Consider the following 16,643-nt stretch of genomic DNA (forward strand, 5'->3'; position numbering starts at 1 on the left):
AATGTTCCGACCAAAATTTAAACAAACCCTTACCAAAAGTCAATGACCTCGACTAAAACGTAAACAAACTCTGGTCAAAGGTCAAATACCTTGGCCAAACTGTAAACAAACACCGGACAAAGGTCAATGACCTCAGCTAAAACGTAAACAAACCCTGGCCAAAGGTCAATGAACGTGACCATAATGTAAACAAATCCTGGTCAAAGATCAATGATTTCGACTAAAATGTAAACAAACCCTGGTTAAAGGTCAAGGACCTCGACCAAACGTAAACAAACACCGGAAAAAGGTCAATGACCTCAGCCAAAATGTAAACCAACCCCAACCTCGGCCACAATGTGAACAAACCCCGACCAAAGGCCAATGACCTCAGTTAAAGCGTCGTTGACCTCCGTCAAAATGTAAACAAACAAAGGTCAATGACCTCGATCAAAATGTAAACGAACCCCAGCCAAAGGTAAATTTTTTGAGGTTCTCGTGACGTTAAGATTGTTTACATTTTGAGGAGTCACATGACATCAGATTTGTTTTCATTAGGGGTATATTTTTTCAGGATAAATGTTAGGGCTTGCTTATATTTTATGTGTTCGCATGGTGCCAAGTTTCTTTATACCTGGGTTTAAGGTCACGTGCGGTCAAAATTTTGAGATTTAATTTTGCAAGTTATTTTACATTTTGAGAGGTCATGTGAAACAGAACATTTATGGGGTGATTTTAATTTTTTATTTTTGAGCAGTACGTTAGTTAGTTACGGGTCACCTTAAGCCAAGTTAGTGATTTGGGCAAATTGGTCAATGAATTACCCTAGGTGAATATAATATTAAGGTAAATATAATTATTTTCACCGAATATAACGATTCATTTGTGAGATATATTAATAATATTGAGTATATATATTTTGCGAATGTATATTTGCAAAGACGCAAAAAATTATGATGAAAATATTTCTTCTGAATTATTTTAGTAAGCATATCCGAGATATTGAGCAATATTTTCGGTAAAAGATTAGGCACAGACACTGAGGTCCTCATGATCGGTATTTGTGACCTTGAAAAGCTATAGTCCGATTTCGAAAATTTTATTTCAACTATGCCACAACTACAATTCAGTATTTGTTTTATTCCGATATCTTGACTAGGCTTGATTTATGTAATGTAAAGTGAACAAATGCAGGAAGTAAACGTGGTTTGGACCGATTTTTGCCAATTTCAAACAGAGATATTAGTATTTGAATATGATTTTTGACACAAAAGAGTTTCAGTAATTTCAAAAAAAATTTATATGAAAAGTGGGCGTGAATATAAAATGATTTCAGCCATTTTCATTCAAGTTATCGTTTGCATGGACTGACGGCCGGACAGACACTCAATATCTAAGTGGATGAGCTTTAGTTGTTACAAACAACCGTTATTTGAATAAAACTATTATACTCTTTGTGCAACATGTTGCACGAGTATAAAAACTACTTGCCACAAAATTTGGGATACCATTTTTTATGTAAATACAAGGGAAGTATAAATTTACAAATAGTTACACACATTTAAACACGAACACAAACTTTAAAATGCAATAATAATGAAAGCTTTTGAAACATATGTATGTATGCATATGTACATACATAACTATGTACGAATGTGTATGCATGCGAAATAAGCAAAAAATAATAATGGACGAATTCAAAAATAAACATAAACATAAACAAAATTGCTCACAAATAGCAACAGATTGGCAGACGAGCAAAACAAAACAAAAATTCACAAAGTTACAATTGCCAGACGTACTCTTTGACTGTCTGCTGTGGTGTTTCTTAAGATGTGTGTATATGTGTGTTTGTTTGGACGTGAATAGTGAGATTAGAAAGTGCACAACATCACGTTTTTAGACAAGCGTACATCATAAGATTTGTTGCTACATGTGTTTCTTTAACCTTTTCCACACACACTCACATCATTTATATGTTTGTAACTATGTATGTATAGGTTGGTGACGCAGCGTCAGCAATAAGTTAAGATGTGAAATGTTTATTTAATAAACCGGAGTCGCTTCCTCTGACACAGTGAATGTGTTTTTTATCTATCGAAGATGAATTTTTATTGTGTGCATTGGTAGTGGTTCATTAAAGTGACACTTCAAATTTATTTCTTGTAGCGAAACTTAGCAAATTTTTTGGCACTATTTGATTGGCAATATGATACATATGGAATTTGAAACTTTTCTGCTGCGAGAAATCTTCACGCATACATTAAAGCACGATTCTTTTCGTGGAAGAGCCCATGGTTGTTCTACTTTAATCTGCTGGAAATGTATGGTTAAAAAAATAGTTTTATATATGTACTACATAATAGTACCATAGATAACCATTCTTATTTGCCACCCAAAGCTAATTGAGGATCGAATTTTCAAGCCTTTAAATATTATATTATTATAAAAATGAAATACAACTTTGCGACAAAGTTATAACAATATATATACATTCTTTGTCTGCGATTTGCTATATTTTTGGATAATTAAATGCTACGGTAGATTACGCTGCTAAAAATATCAATCCGCTGATTAAACTTACCAACTTCTTATTAAAAGATTAGGTTAGGTTAGGTTACTCTGGCAGGCTACAACGCCACACATAGACCAATTTTGGTCCTTTGTGAAACCAGATGGAGTGCCGTCACTTGGTTAATGAGGAGTAGTCATCCTTTAGGATGCCAGCGCTTGTTGCGAATGTCAAAAGGCTTAGTGGCTTTACCAACAAAATCTCTTCCAGATTAACGTACTGTGCAGCCCCCAAATGCTGAAGCCGTTGTCTTGATAATGCATTACATTCACAGAAGAGTCGCTCCATTGTTTCTCTGGTGCCTTGCTCTTGACATTTCCTGCAGCCTTCACGATCTATCAGCCCCATCTTGTAGGCGTGCGCCGCCACAAGACAGTGACCAGTGAGTATGCCGATCATATTCCTACATTTGCTTCTATCGAGCGCCAATAGAAATTTCGTGTACTTCTTATCTACCGCCTTGCACATAACTTTTACGGTTTTGCATCCCGGTATGTTCTTCCAGCGCGTTTTGAACTTTTTTACCAAGTTTCTGTCTAGATCATCATATAGACAGTGTATAGGTCTATCAACTTTCATCATATTTTCGGATGACAGTTTTACGCCTCGTTTGGCAATCTCGTCCACTATCTCGTTACCTTCTATGCCCTTGTGGCCTGGCACCCAGTAGAATTGAAGTCGCCTATTTCTGGCGACATCATCCACTGCTGTCCTACCACTTAAGACACTTTTGGCCGATATGCTGAAGGATGATATTGCCTTGATTGCCGCCTGACTGTCTACGTATATGTTTACTTTAGAATATCTTGTTGGTGCGCTTAAGGATAGCTCAGCGGCTTTTCCAATTGCAAACACCTCCGCTTGAAATATACTGCAGTGGTCCGGTAGTTTGAATGGTTGCCTTATACCTAACTCCGGGCAGTATATCCCCGCGCCTACTCCGTGCTCCATTTTCGAGCCATCCATAAATATGTTTAAATTTCTGCGTGCGGGTGCTATGCCCTTACGCCAGCCATCTCTTTCTAGGTTCACTTTGAACATTCTTTCCCATTTGAAAGATGGGGTCAGGTAGTCGGTGTCCGCCAAACTGCCATTACCCACTGAACTATGCCCAAAGGTTCTATACTTAAATTCTCCTGCTGCCATAAGGCGCCCCGCCGATTTTGTCGCGCTGTTTTCAGCGAAGAAATCTATAGGCGGCAGGTTTAGTATTATTCAAGAGCCGCCGTTGGGGTGGTTCTTAGTGCTCCCGTTATGCAAGGTTAGGTTGTACCCAGCATTTGCCTGCACGCATATAAAGCATTGCTGGCCTTTTTTACTTCTTATGAAAAACAAAAATAAAAATATATAGCAGCTGATCAGTTATCGAGTAGCCGGTATTGTAAAAGGCAAAAAAGGGTTTTTCAATAAAATTTTGATTGATCAATTAATTTGGCTATCTAAAAATGCTATTCACATAAAAAGCCCAAAATATCTAACTTTAAATTGCCATTGCCATCTGCGAAAACAAAAGAAACACCATAATTACATATATGCCACCAGAAATAACTGTGCCAACACAGATTCTCAAATAAAACACTTTAGTAGGACCCAATTGAAACCCATTTGCTATTAACAGCAACATTGCCCTTATTGTGAAAATAAATCTGTTTTCCTCTAATTAACAAAAGTCGCAAATTTAATTACAAACAACTGAAGTGTGATAAAATGATATAAATACACGTAGTTTTATATGAAAAGTTTTTAATTTATCATTTCAAAATCTTAAGGTCATCTGCACAGAGTTAATTTGTGCCACTGCCACGCAGTTTACAACTTCCCGGCAATGTGAATGTGGGTTAATTACTTTGTGCGACGTTTGCAAGGAGACCAGTTAAAGCTTTCATGATTGCATTATTAAAGTACAACAAAAGGAAAGTGGTTGAGCATTGATTAAGACGGCCAAGACTACTACACGTATATTGTAAAACTAGAGAACTAGCGGTGATTACTTGTATACCCCAATACAGTTCGTTGTATAATCCTTTTAAACTACTAACTGGGCCGTTGCCTCTGTAGTCTATTTTAAAACTATGTATATACTTCGAAAATTACAAAAATGCTTATTGAACTAATCCTTAAAGCTTTATATAAAGATAAATTAAATATGCGCATAATAAACGTAGCATTCCAAGAATGATCTGAACGACACGAGACCAATAATGGATAGCACCAAGGCATTAAAATAGGCATCAAATGATCAACAAATCATCTCCAATGCAGGATTAGAGACTAACGCCAGTATTCTGCGAGCAGTCTCAAGTCTCTAATAGATACGAATCTGTGGTGATATGTATTTAGTGACTCTTTGGTATTCTAGTGAGTTTATCTCATCTCTAATTGAGCAATATCAGTCTCTAATTTGTGATTTGCTCTAAATCAGATCACAAAACCAATATTTCCATAATATTTCCGTTCTTTCTGAGAGATTATGAATACGTAATTCCACATCGGTTTATTTAACCTTTATGTGCTCGGTAGTCTACATTTGTAGCATTTTTGCAGAAAAAGTTGAATAAAACAATTTTTTCATAACAACATGGTCCGAAATTTTCAGTAGCTTCCTAAAAATCAAGTCTAAGCAGCTTTGGTCGCTAACACGTAAAAAATATAGTTTACAGCACCCCCCAGCCCTACTTTTCAAAATGACCATCTCCTGGCGGTTAGTCTACAAATGTAGACAACATATAAAATGTATGAAAATTCATATCACTCAACTCTAATTTTTTGGAAAAACAACAATAAATATGTCTGGGCATGCCTCAAACCGAGTCGTTAAACGGTAAGAGTACCTTTTCCATGGAATGGATGATATAAAAGAAAATTGTAAACACAGGCTAGGGTACGAAGAGCTTCAAAACCATATTGAGAATTCGAGGTTGATGAAGAAGCAGAAGAGGGACTAGATTTTGATGATTCTACTGATGATTACGTACCACCTGGTATAAATCCCGAAGAATTTGATGCTGAAAACGAAATGATACTGGAAGAAGACGATATTCGATCCGATGAGCTGGTTTACCCTTGGCAAAACACCGGAAGAACCATAATCTGTGATAACTTTTTTACTTCATTGAATCTGGCTAGGCATTTGATGTCGAAAGGGCTCTCTCTTCTTGATACTGTTCGTCAAAACAAAACATTTGTGCCAAATGAAATGAAAGCAGACCGCAAACGAGCAGAACTGTCAACAATTTTTGACTTTCTTGAATCAAAATTGGCGTTGGTATCTTACGTGCTAAAGAAGGGAAAAGCTGTTATACTGTACGCCCTTGACAAATGCTATTGTACCTGAGAAGAAAAACAAGCAAGTATATCCTTGACTACAATACTACCAAAGGAGGCGTTGATGCAATGGACAAAATGCTTTCTGCATATTCCACTAAACGGAAAACTTTGCTTTGGCCTTTAGCAATGTTTTCTAACATGTTAGATATAAGCGCTCAAGCCGGATTCATTATATATTCGGAAAACAACGACCATATCCAACAAACAGACAAACGACGAAAGTTCCTGCGATGCCTTGCAAAACAGCTTTTCATGCCAGCCATTGAACAGCACTCTGAAAATCCAAGGGTATCACTCGGTAGTTCTCTTGTTTCCTGTACTACTGAGAACCACTTGACTGATATTTCCAACGACTTTCAACCTATGCTTCCTGTTCGTTGTCAAAATTGTGAAGCTGAAAAGCGTAAAACCACACGCAAGATTTGCAGTTGGTGTAAAAAACCCGTATGTGAAACACATGCTACAACATATACTTTGGGTAAATGTTGTACCAAGATTGATATTTAAACATTTTCAACTTAACTATGTATCTAAAAATCATATATTACTTAATTAAAATGCATTCAAGTATAAAACTCTTCGTGCCAGTGTTTTTGTTCATATATTGACATAGTTTTCCATACAAATACATAATTGCTACAAATGTAGACTTACGACCGCCATCGTAAGTTTACAATCCCGAGCACATAAAGGTTAAACATACTTTTTGTTCATAAATTTTTAACCTTTTGGCATTACGAGAAACTCTAACTGAGTGATTTGCTCATATCAATTTCTTATTTTTATTGATTTATTGACTTCGTCTGAACTTAACCCTACCCTACTTGAAACATACTATTATTATGTCTGTATGGGTACTCTGCACATAATTATTGTCTGCTATTTTATGAGGTATTTGTTATTTTTCCGATTTTTCTTTTATTTTTTCTAATATTGCCTCGTGCACCAGACATCATCGGTCAGGGAATCCCTCAGCTGCATACAAACGCATTTGTTGAATAACAAATTAATTTATGTAGTTCTAGTCAGTATTATTTGTTGTTGTTACAATTTTACACTTCACTGTTTTGCGGTATTCCCAAAACAATAGCCATAAGCAACTCTTTCATTCTCCGCATATCGATTTTACTTAGACGCCCTCGAGTAGCAACTAAATCGTCCTTGTGCGCATGAAATTGAATATTTTCAACCAGTTTGTTTAGGAATTTTCACACAAAAATTGCAAGCAAATGTTGTAGGAGTGCAAACCATATTCACGCATGAATGCAATAATGTTATTAACAAGAATGTGATTCCTCCCGCGAAACATGTCACCCTTTGCCTCTCGCCTTTGCATCACGCCTATACAGAAGCGCACCCCTGTGCGAGCATGTGCAACCTTTCCAACTTTTTTTTGTTATTGTAATCAGTGTTTTCACTTTTTGTGTTTGTATTGTATTTGCTTTTCGGAATCCACTCAAATAAATTCGTTGGCAAAACAGACAAATCCAAGACAGATAAGAAATATTTACGCTTTCATGCAAATTTCTTCACACGAGTATAAAAAAGAACGGGAGCACAAAAAATGTAGTTAAGCTACGTGGGCGAAACAATGATGGTGACGTAGAGGCGTTGCTGGCTGACAGGCGTGTTCGGAATTCATTAGTAGGCGCTCATATCAAAGTTATGCCACAAAATTAATGAACCCAAAGCCAGAACGAGTATAAATAAGCAGAAAAATAAAACAATTCAAAGTATGAAATGTGACTACTTTGGAAAAGAGTGTATTAGTAACAGTTATGAAGATTGTGTCAGTTTTGCAGTTGTATGCCTCACTCTCTCGAATTATGTTAAAGGTTCAATGATTGATTCAAAATTCCATTTCGCCCTTCATCAGGTTAACATTCGGAATAGAAGAAGCAACTCGAATGTGTGCTTTAATGTGGAACAGATTGATCCAGCAGTTACTGAAATTAAAATTTCTCCAGTTCCAACCAGCTCTCTTAATGATCAAAATTCGTTCCCCCGAATATGAAACTCGGTTTCTTTTAGGCGACAGTAATTGTCACACTGCTTGTATATCATCTGGTTTAGATAGGATTCGCCCAGAATATGAAGATGGTTTCCTATCATTGAGTTTTGATAGGATCTAATTAAAATCGGTCCACTATATCTCAAGAACTGTTTTGAATCACTGTTTTTCAAAGTGTTATATTCTTGATGAAACCTGATGATGATGTCTCGAATAATTCTTCAACAAATAAACATCGATAAGGTCGGAAGAAATATTTTTTGAAAATATTTATCTAACAAAAGCCACGCTCTTTGGTTTGATATAGTCGAATGAGGGTCACACCCATTTTTAATTCTTAAAAAAAAATAAATTATAATATTTTTGGTTGAATGTCAAAAGGCCATTTTGACATATTTGGCAAGGTTAAATCCATAACATGATTTCTAAGTATTCGTTAAAAGGCTACCAAATAAGTTGTGTAAGAGAAAAATATTTAGTCTCCATTTTGAACAATGCGACGTTTTTAAGTTTTTCAACGTTGACTCCCTGGATTGCAATACACATACATATATTACGAAAATTATCCGAGAAACATATTTTCTTGTGTTTTGTTTTCATATAATGTTAATCAGAAGCATTGAGAAAGATTTTGAAGAGCTATCTGATCTACGTAATCACATTACCGACCTCTGTTTTCAATGTTTTGGGTCTCGTCAGTTTCATTTGTATCATGGCCACTGCAAGGCTGCTTAAAAATTGATTTTCTGTTGCCGTTACCAATAGTCATAACATGGTTCGTTTAGATGTTAAGTTTTCCGAGTATTTACTTGCCTTCTGCAAAGCATGGAAAAGTAAAATCGCTGATCAGTTCTAAATGCAATTGGCTCGTATTGTAATACGAAAACTCAATTATCATATGTATGTTTGATCATTTTTACGAGTACACATTCTTATTAATTCTGACAAACCAATAGCCACGTAAACCTAGCTGCCTATTAATTTCGTTGGCATACGTAATTTCTTTCATTGAAACTACTATAGACAATTTGTGTTACGAATATGTAGTTCTGGCTCATGTCACATATTTTGCTATTATGTTAATTGACTACTTCTCCTTTAAGACTAAATTTTAAGTAAGAATATTTTTAGGGAAAACGAAAAAGCTAAATTAAACAAGTAAGGAAGGGCTAAGTTCGGGTGCCACCCAACTCTCCCAATTTAGTTTTTTTGTTTATTAATATAACAAAAAATTTGACCCACATATTCGGCATATATATGGTATAAAGTCCCTTGAAAGTTTGAAAATCCTAATATTAAGTATATGGGAGTTAGGTGAAGTTATGACCCGATTTCATGTATTTTAGGCACGGATACATTATATTAGAATAAAAATATTCCCTCTGAATTTATTCAAAATATCTGAGAGATTCACCTATATTTTCGTTAAAAAATGTATTCGAAGCTCTAAGGTCCTCATATTCGATGTATGAGGCCTTGAATACTTATGGTCCGATTTTGGCGATTTTTAGAGGAGCGATGCCACACTATAAATGCAGTATTTGTGCAAAGTTCTATTCCGATATCTGCACTGGTGCTTCCTTTATATATTGTAAAGTAAACGATTCAGATTGGCTTCAAAGTTCTGGTATATGGAAAGTAGGCGTGGTTGTTAACCGATTTGGCCTATTTTCACAATATATAACTGGGATGCAAGGGAAATATTACAAACCTAATTTCAATTGGTTGAAATTGGTCGAGTAGTTTCGGAAATATGGTTTTTGACCCATAAGTGGGCGGAAACACGCCCATTTAAAATTTTGTTTACAATTTTGAATGCAGCTCTTCTGTGCCTTCTTTATAATGAAATTTAAGGCTTCTGTTGGTTTTCTTTACCGAATTAAAGCATTTTTAGTAGTTTTCAACGTAACCTTTGTATGGGAGGTGGGCGTGGTTATAATCCCATTTTATTAATTTTTGGACTATATAAGGAAATACCTGAGAAAAACGACTCATTCGTTGATATAGCTTTAGTAGTTTACGAGATATGAACAAAAAACTTAGTAAGGGGCACATAACGGTTGTTTGTAAGTCCTAAAACTAAACGAGTTAGATATAAGGTTATATATACCAAAGTGTTCAGGGTGACGTGTAAAGTTCAAATCCGGATGTCTGTCCGACCGTGCAAGCTGTAACTTGAGTAAAAATTGAGATATCGTAATGAAACTTGGAACACGTATTCCTTGGCACCATAAGAAGGTTAAGTTCGAATGGGCGGAATCGGACCACTGTCACGCCCACAAAATGGCGATAACCAAAAACACATAAAGAGCTATAACTAAGCCATAAATATAGTTATGAAAATAAAATTTGGAACATAGTATCGCATTAGAGAGGGGCACATTTGAATGTAATTTTTTTGGAAAACTGGGTGTGACACCGCCCCCAAATAGGTTTTTTGTATATATCTTGCAAACCAATAAAGCTATAGGAACCAAACTTTCTGCAGTCGGTTCTCCTACGTACCCCACCACCCACCATGAAAATAGTTGAAATCGGATAATAACCACGCCCACCTCCCATACAAATGTTAGGTTGAAAATTACTAAAAGTGAGTTAATTCACTAACGAAAAACGTCAGAATCACTAAATTTCACAGAAATAATAGCTCAAGGAAGCTGCACTGAGATTTTTTTACAAAATGGAAAATAGGCGTGGCATCGCCCACTTATGGGTCAAAATCCATATCTCAGGAACTACTCGACCGATTCGAATGAAATTTGGTATATAATATTGATAACACGTGTGGAAAATGGACGAAATCGATGCACAACCACGACAACTTTCCTTATAACTCATTTTTGAATTCCATCTTATTCCTTCACTTTGTAATACATACATAAGGAACCAATGAAGATCGCGAAATAGAACTTTACACAAATACTGTATATCATCTCTGGCATCACTTGTGAAAAAATTTTCGAAATCGGACTATAACTTTTCAATGCCCCGGATATCGAATATAAAGAACTCAGTGCCTAAGGTAACTTTTCTCCGAAAATTTCGGTAAATCTCTCAGGCATCTTAATTTAATTCAGAGGAAATATTTTTCTTCTAATAGTGTGTCTCTGTACCAGAAAAGGTTAAAATCGGGTCATAACTTCCCTTATATATGAATATATGAGAATACCTAATTATAGGATTTTCAAAAATACGATGAGCTTAATAGCTTATAAATCGGTTAATATGTGAAATATATTTATGCCGAATATATGGGTCACATTTTGTGTTTTCTTAATAAAGATATAGCAATAGTTTTCTTAATAAAGAGATAGCCCTTCCTTACTTGTTTTTTCATAACATTATCTACGATGGCGATTTTTGAATGAACGATCGTACCAACTATGACGACAATGTATCTAGATTTAAATTTATCTTACGACAGAAGAGCGGAAGGGGAAAGAAGAGGTAAACAGTATGATTCTATTATGTAGCTATGACTTTAATTAGCCATATATGACGTACTTTTGTGGCATTAATAGATTTTTTTCATGTGAGCTGTGAATATATAAATATGATTTGGCTCCTACATAGTTTCAAAACTCTTGACAGCTTAATGATAATATCGGTTGCCAATGTCACAACTCGGAGTATATTTCCCACATAAAAAAGCTATTCATAATTTGTCCTTTGGAAACATCTTCCTAATGCAAACTCCTGTGAATATCACGCAAGTCACGCAAAAAGAACTGTAAGCTCTATCAGCTACAAACCAAACAAATGAAAGCCGCAAGTAAGAAAGTAAAGAGTCCTTGAACATTTTTCGTGCATCCGCTTGATTGTTGGTTATTAGTAAGGGCTCTTTGCCTCAATGTTTGCTGTTGCATCTAATTTTCCAATTCATTATCCAATAAACAACACGTTGAAGTATAAATTATTGATAACCACACAGGGCAATTACCATAATTTTTCGGAAAATTTATTGATACAATATGCTACGAAACGCACAGGCTCTCTGGTCACATTCATTACTAATTTACAACCGCAGACGAGCATATACTCGTAGATACAGTATGTATTTAGGGGTAAAAATATGTAAATATTTAACTGTTGCTGGTCAGTTTTGAAATATTTGGCAAATCAACAGCAAAAGATGCTAACGGTGTCACAATAAATTCTATGTGTATCGAATCCTTTGAGTGTACGTATGTATGTATGTATTGACATTGTTACTTCGGAAATTTGCGCATAACGGCGCATTTTTTACCAAACGGCACGTACCACTGATACCACCAAAACGAGTGCGTCAATTCTGGTTATGCCGCTTTTGGCCAGCGCCAGTAGTTATTTGACGTCGCATTGTCAGACTCAAGCTTCAAGGTAACAAAAGTTGTGCAAATACATTTGTAATCCACGATGCTTTATGTGGGTCACAGTGGAAATTTTTGTACAAATAACGGTATTGTAAATAACTATTAAAAATGTTATACGTTTTTGAATAAAAAATGTACATATATGGCTACTACGTGACGTATGAGTAACGCGAGAATACCTCGGGAATGTGATGCTACTCATTTTATTTAATTTTAGACATGAAGTACGTAAAATATAAAAGCAAAAGTTAATAATAATTTTACGGTTATTTGAATGAACTTTGACTCTTCTTTATGATGTTTTTTTTTCTAGTTATTGTCTAAGTGATGGATTCGAAAATTTGGGTTTGTCTCCCGTATATATTGACTCTGAATTCACTAACCATTTCTTGAGGGTTGAACTTTTGGCTAGCTGTATCTGATAGCTGAGCTCACAATGCTGGAATACGCTGGATTTCGGTGTTGTTTCGAATTTAATTTCCTGCTATTTGGTAACGGAGCTATAACTACGGAAGTGATTTTGACAGAACACTTGTAATTTTTTGTCCTCTGAAATACCAATTAAAGCCTAGTTTTTTACGATTTGTTTTTCTTTAAAGCAGTGAAGCCCTAGTTGTTGTTGCTGAAGCTGTGGAAAACGTTCCCAAAATAATTTTGAGAAAAGTGGTCAAGTTGACAATTCCTTAGACAGACAGAAATTCGGATACCTTCTGGTCATGTAGATCTGACAGTTATACGGTAGAAGTACTCTTGTGAAATAAACAACATTTCATATTTTACTATAATAAACACGGTAATCACCTTAAATGCTCTAATTCGTCTGCCCTGAGGTGGTCTTTTTTTCTTTTCGCTACAAGCTCCTTAAGGTCCATAAATATTCTACAATTAGTCTCTCTTTTCATTTCTTCATCATCATACATATATTACTTACTTTCGAACACCTTTGAACAATATGATAGCTCTAAGTCTACGGAGTTGACGTTGTTGCGCATATCAGTTCTCATATATGTTACATATTAGTTCTCCTTCTCCCATTAGGCTCCAAAAGAAAGTATACCTTTGATATACTTAATGCTTCTTATAATCATTACGAATGATTAAATTAATAATTAAAATCTCCATGTATTTTCTACTTATTTTATTGCAGCCGACTCATTGGTAATCCCCTGAAGGAGCTATCTGGCGAAGTATTTCTACGCAGTAGTTGCTTAGAAGCGCTGTGAGTTTGAAAATATACCTATATAGGCTTTATAGATACTTTAAAATTATTATTTCTTTCACAGTTCCCTCAGTCACACACCCTTATACATCAGCCATCAGCTTGTTGGATATCTAAATATTTCGTATCTTAATTTGACGGGCATCCCATTCGAGCGCATAGATTTTGAAGCCATCAATCTGATGTCTAACCTCAAGTATATTGAGTTCGATCGTTTCTACTTCTGTTCGATGACACCGCAACTTCGTATGTGTAAGCCGAATAGTGATGGAGTTTCGTCATTTCGGGATCTGCTGAGTAAACCGGTGCTACGCTACTCGGCTTGGATAATGGCTTTTGTAACGGTAGTGGGAAATATAATGGTACTTTGGGGACGTTTCATCTATCGCGATGAGAACATTGCCGTCACAATGGTTATACGCAACTTGGCACTGGCTGATATATTAATGGGTTTCTATTTAATAACAATTGGCGTACAGGATTATCGTTATCGGAGCGAATATTACAAGTAAGTGGAAGAGTACAGATATAGAGTTATAATATTAGTCAATAGAAATTATGAATTAAGTAAAGTGAGTTGAATGAGCTGAAGAGAAGTTAGTAATAATGATTAGCACATAACATCATGGTATCAATCAATCTCGTAGACTCATTAGTGTTTGACTTTATTTAGACACAATCCGAAGGGATGGACAAAACAGAACAGTCACCACCCAGTGAACCTCTTTCAAAGAAGATGAAAACTGTCCTATCATAAATAGAGGTGAAGGTCATCGTTTTATGGGATTAGTAAGGATAATCTGCAACGACTCAGGACCCTACTATAAATATCGGCCTTCCCTTCGTGTATTACTAACCATCAGTGATGACATTCCTGAGAAAACTAAAACATACCGATCCAAACAGGTTTAGAGCAAACATATAATCAAAAAAAGAATTAAACAAGGGGTTCCAAAGAGTGGTGTCCTATCCCCCCTGCTATTCAACTTTTATATATCGAAGCACCCTCAACCACCAGAACCTGCCGAAGTATGTCATGATTGTACGATAATGACGTCGGCCAATGGAATCGATGACATATGATCCAAAGTGAACGGCCTCCTCGTCCATTCTCGCTTCTTCACTGCTAGGAGCCTTACACTCTCACCTACCAAATCCACAGCGTCCTTTTTCACCAACTGGACGGAAGAGTACAGTCTAGACCTGTACATTTCTGTCGCAGACATCAAAATTCCGACTGTTCATAACCAGAAAATGTTGGGTGTTACATTATATAGCCTGTACTCGTTCACTCCCCATACGACCGCGATTGTTACCAAGATAAGGAGCTTCTTGATGTCTCCGGTTGAGCACCTACACAATGAGATCCGTATGCTTCCTTTGATGGAGCATTACGAAATGCTCTCCAGACAGTTTCTGCTAGAATGCTTTGGTAGAAATCATCACTGAAGAAGCCGAGCCGCCTATCAGAACCATCAAGAGTACCTTCCTGAAATACGTCGACGACATACAGGATTATACTGACCGGACTTCGGATGCAACAGTCTTTCGACAAGTACTGAACGCCGTTCACAGAGGAGCCATTAACACCTTCATCGACTCCATCCCCGTGAATGGTGTACCTAAAGATAAAACACCACCCATCGCAGACACAGAGCTCGTGTTATTTCGCGAAACTAAAGCGCCCTCGGACAATTTCGTTCTTTAATTAATCTAGTATTGCCGGTTCAGGCTCGTTTGGGTAACCGTTCCAACAGCAAGAACGATCCTGAGAAGCAATTCGAATCCGTGATACAAAAAGTTCAGACTCAAATCTTATCGTCTACTTGTACTTAGAGATAAAACACCACCCGTCGCAGACACAGAGCTCGTGTTATTTCGCGAAATTAAAGAGACCCTCGGACAATTTCGTTCTTCAATTAATCTAATCTTGCCGGTTCAGGCTCGTTTGGGTAACCGTTCCAACAGAAAGAATGATCCTGAGAAGCTATTCGAATCCGTGATACATAAAGTTCAGACTCAAATCTTATCGTCTACTTTACTGGATCCTTCTTATTCACACATTTATAGACCCTACACTTCACTTTGATTCTAGCTTCTAACCTATCGGTAGGAGTGGCTAGTGAACTTTTCCGTTCAGAGCGTCAGCTCCACTCAATTCTAGCAACCAAATCAACTTGTATTTCTAATTAAATTTGCCACCATCTTTTCATCTTACACACACTTACTTGATTTTATGTGTTATTTTCTTCTACCCTGCGCATAGGGTCGCACTGGATTGGATTACCTCTTGGCAGTGCGCGGCTATCGGCTCGCTGGCCGTCACATCATCCGAGGTGTCCATGTTGATACTCGCCTTCATGTCATTCGAACGTTTCCTACTTATCGCCGATCCGTTTCGCAGTCAACACCGTATCGGTATTAAGAATATTTTTATAGCCCTACTGGCTATCTGGTTGATGGGCGTGGGCATTGCAGTGGCGCCAGTTGCGCTATGGCACTCAAGCACCAAATTCTATGGCACCTACTCGGGCACATGCTTCCCGTTGCACATACAAGAACCATATCCACTGGGTTGGCAATATTCGGCGTTCATCTTCTTGGGCGTGAATTTATTTTTACTACTAATGATTGCGCTACTCTATACAGCGTTGCTTATATCCATTTGGCGTACACGTAAAGCGACACCACTCTCCCTGTTGGATTGTGAATTTGCGGTGCGTTTCTTTTTCATTGTACTCACGGATGTGTTGTGTTGGGCGCCTATTATTGCCATGAAGATTTGGGTCTTCTTCAACTATAACATTTCGGGTAAGTAAGAAATCGTAAATTTTATTACTCATACGCAGTGTTAGCTGCTTATATATACACATGTGCGTGTTTGTTGATTGTTTTACGAGCAGACGATATCTACGCTTGGTTGGTAGTATTCATATTGCCGCTGAATTCCGCTGTCAATCCGCTGCTGTACACATTCACCACTCCGAAATATCGCAATCAAATACTCTTACGCGGTTGGAAGAAAATAACATCGCGACGTCGAGCTGATCCATCTAACGGTTTGGCGACGACAATTGCAACCGCCACCGCATCATCAAATCCGGGTGAGTTACAAACATTAACACGTATGTAAGTTATGTGTGTGTGTGGGTTCGAGTTTTTGTTTTCGTAATCACAATAATA

The 16,643-nt window shown here is 36.8% G+C and overlaps 1 protein-coding gene across 1 annotated transcript in view; it reads left to right on the forward strand.

Annotated features, from left to right (window-relative positions):
- LOC105218552 (relaxin receptor 2) overlaps positions 1–16,643 on the forward strand; it is a 40,406-nt gene that overhangs the window by 21,122 nt on the left and 2,641 nt on the right. The window contains exons 8-11 of the mRNA XM_054230544.1: positions 13,389–13,460; positions 13,525–13,968; positions 15,727–16,271; positions 16,364–16,564. Of these exons, the coding sequence (XP_054086519.1) occupies positions 13,389–13,460; positions 13,525–13,968; positions 15,727–16,271; positions 16,364–16,564 (1,262 nt within the window). The remainder of the gene's footprint in view (positions 1–13,388; positions 13,461–13,524; positions 13,969–15,726; positions 16,272–16,363; positions 16,565–16,643) is intronic.

Source organism: Zeugodacus cucurbitae, chromosome 2 (genome assembly GCF_028554725.1).
Source record: "Zeugodacus cucurbitae isolate PBARC_wt_2022May chromosome 2, idZeuCucr1.2, whole genome shotgun sequence".
In the NCBI taxonomy this organism is placed as follows: Eukaryota; Metazoa; Arthropoda; class Insecta; order Diptera; family Tephritidae; genus Zeugodacus; species Zeugodacus cucurbitae.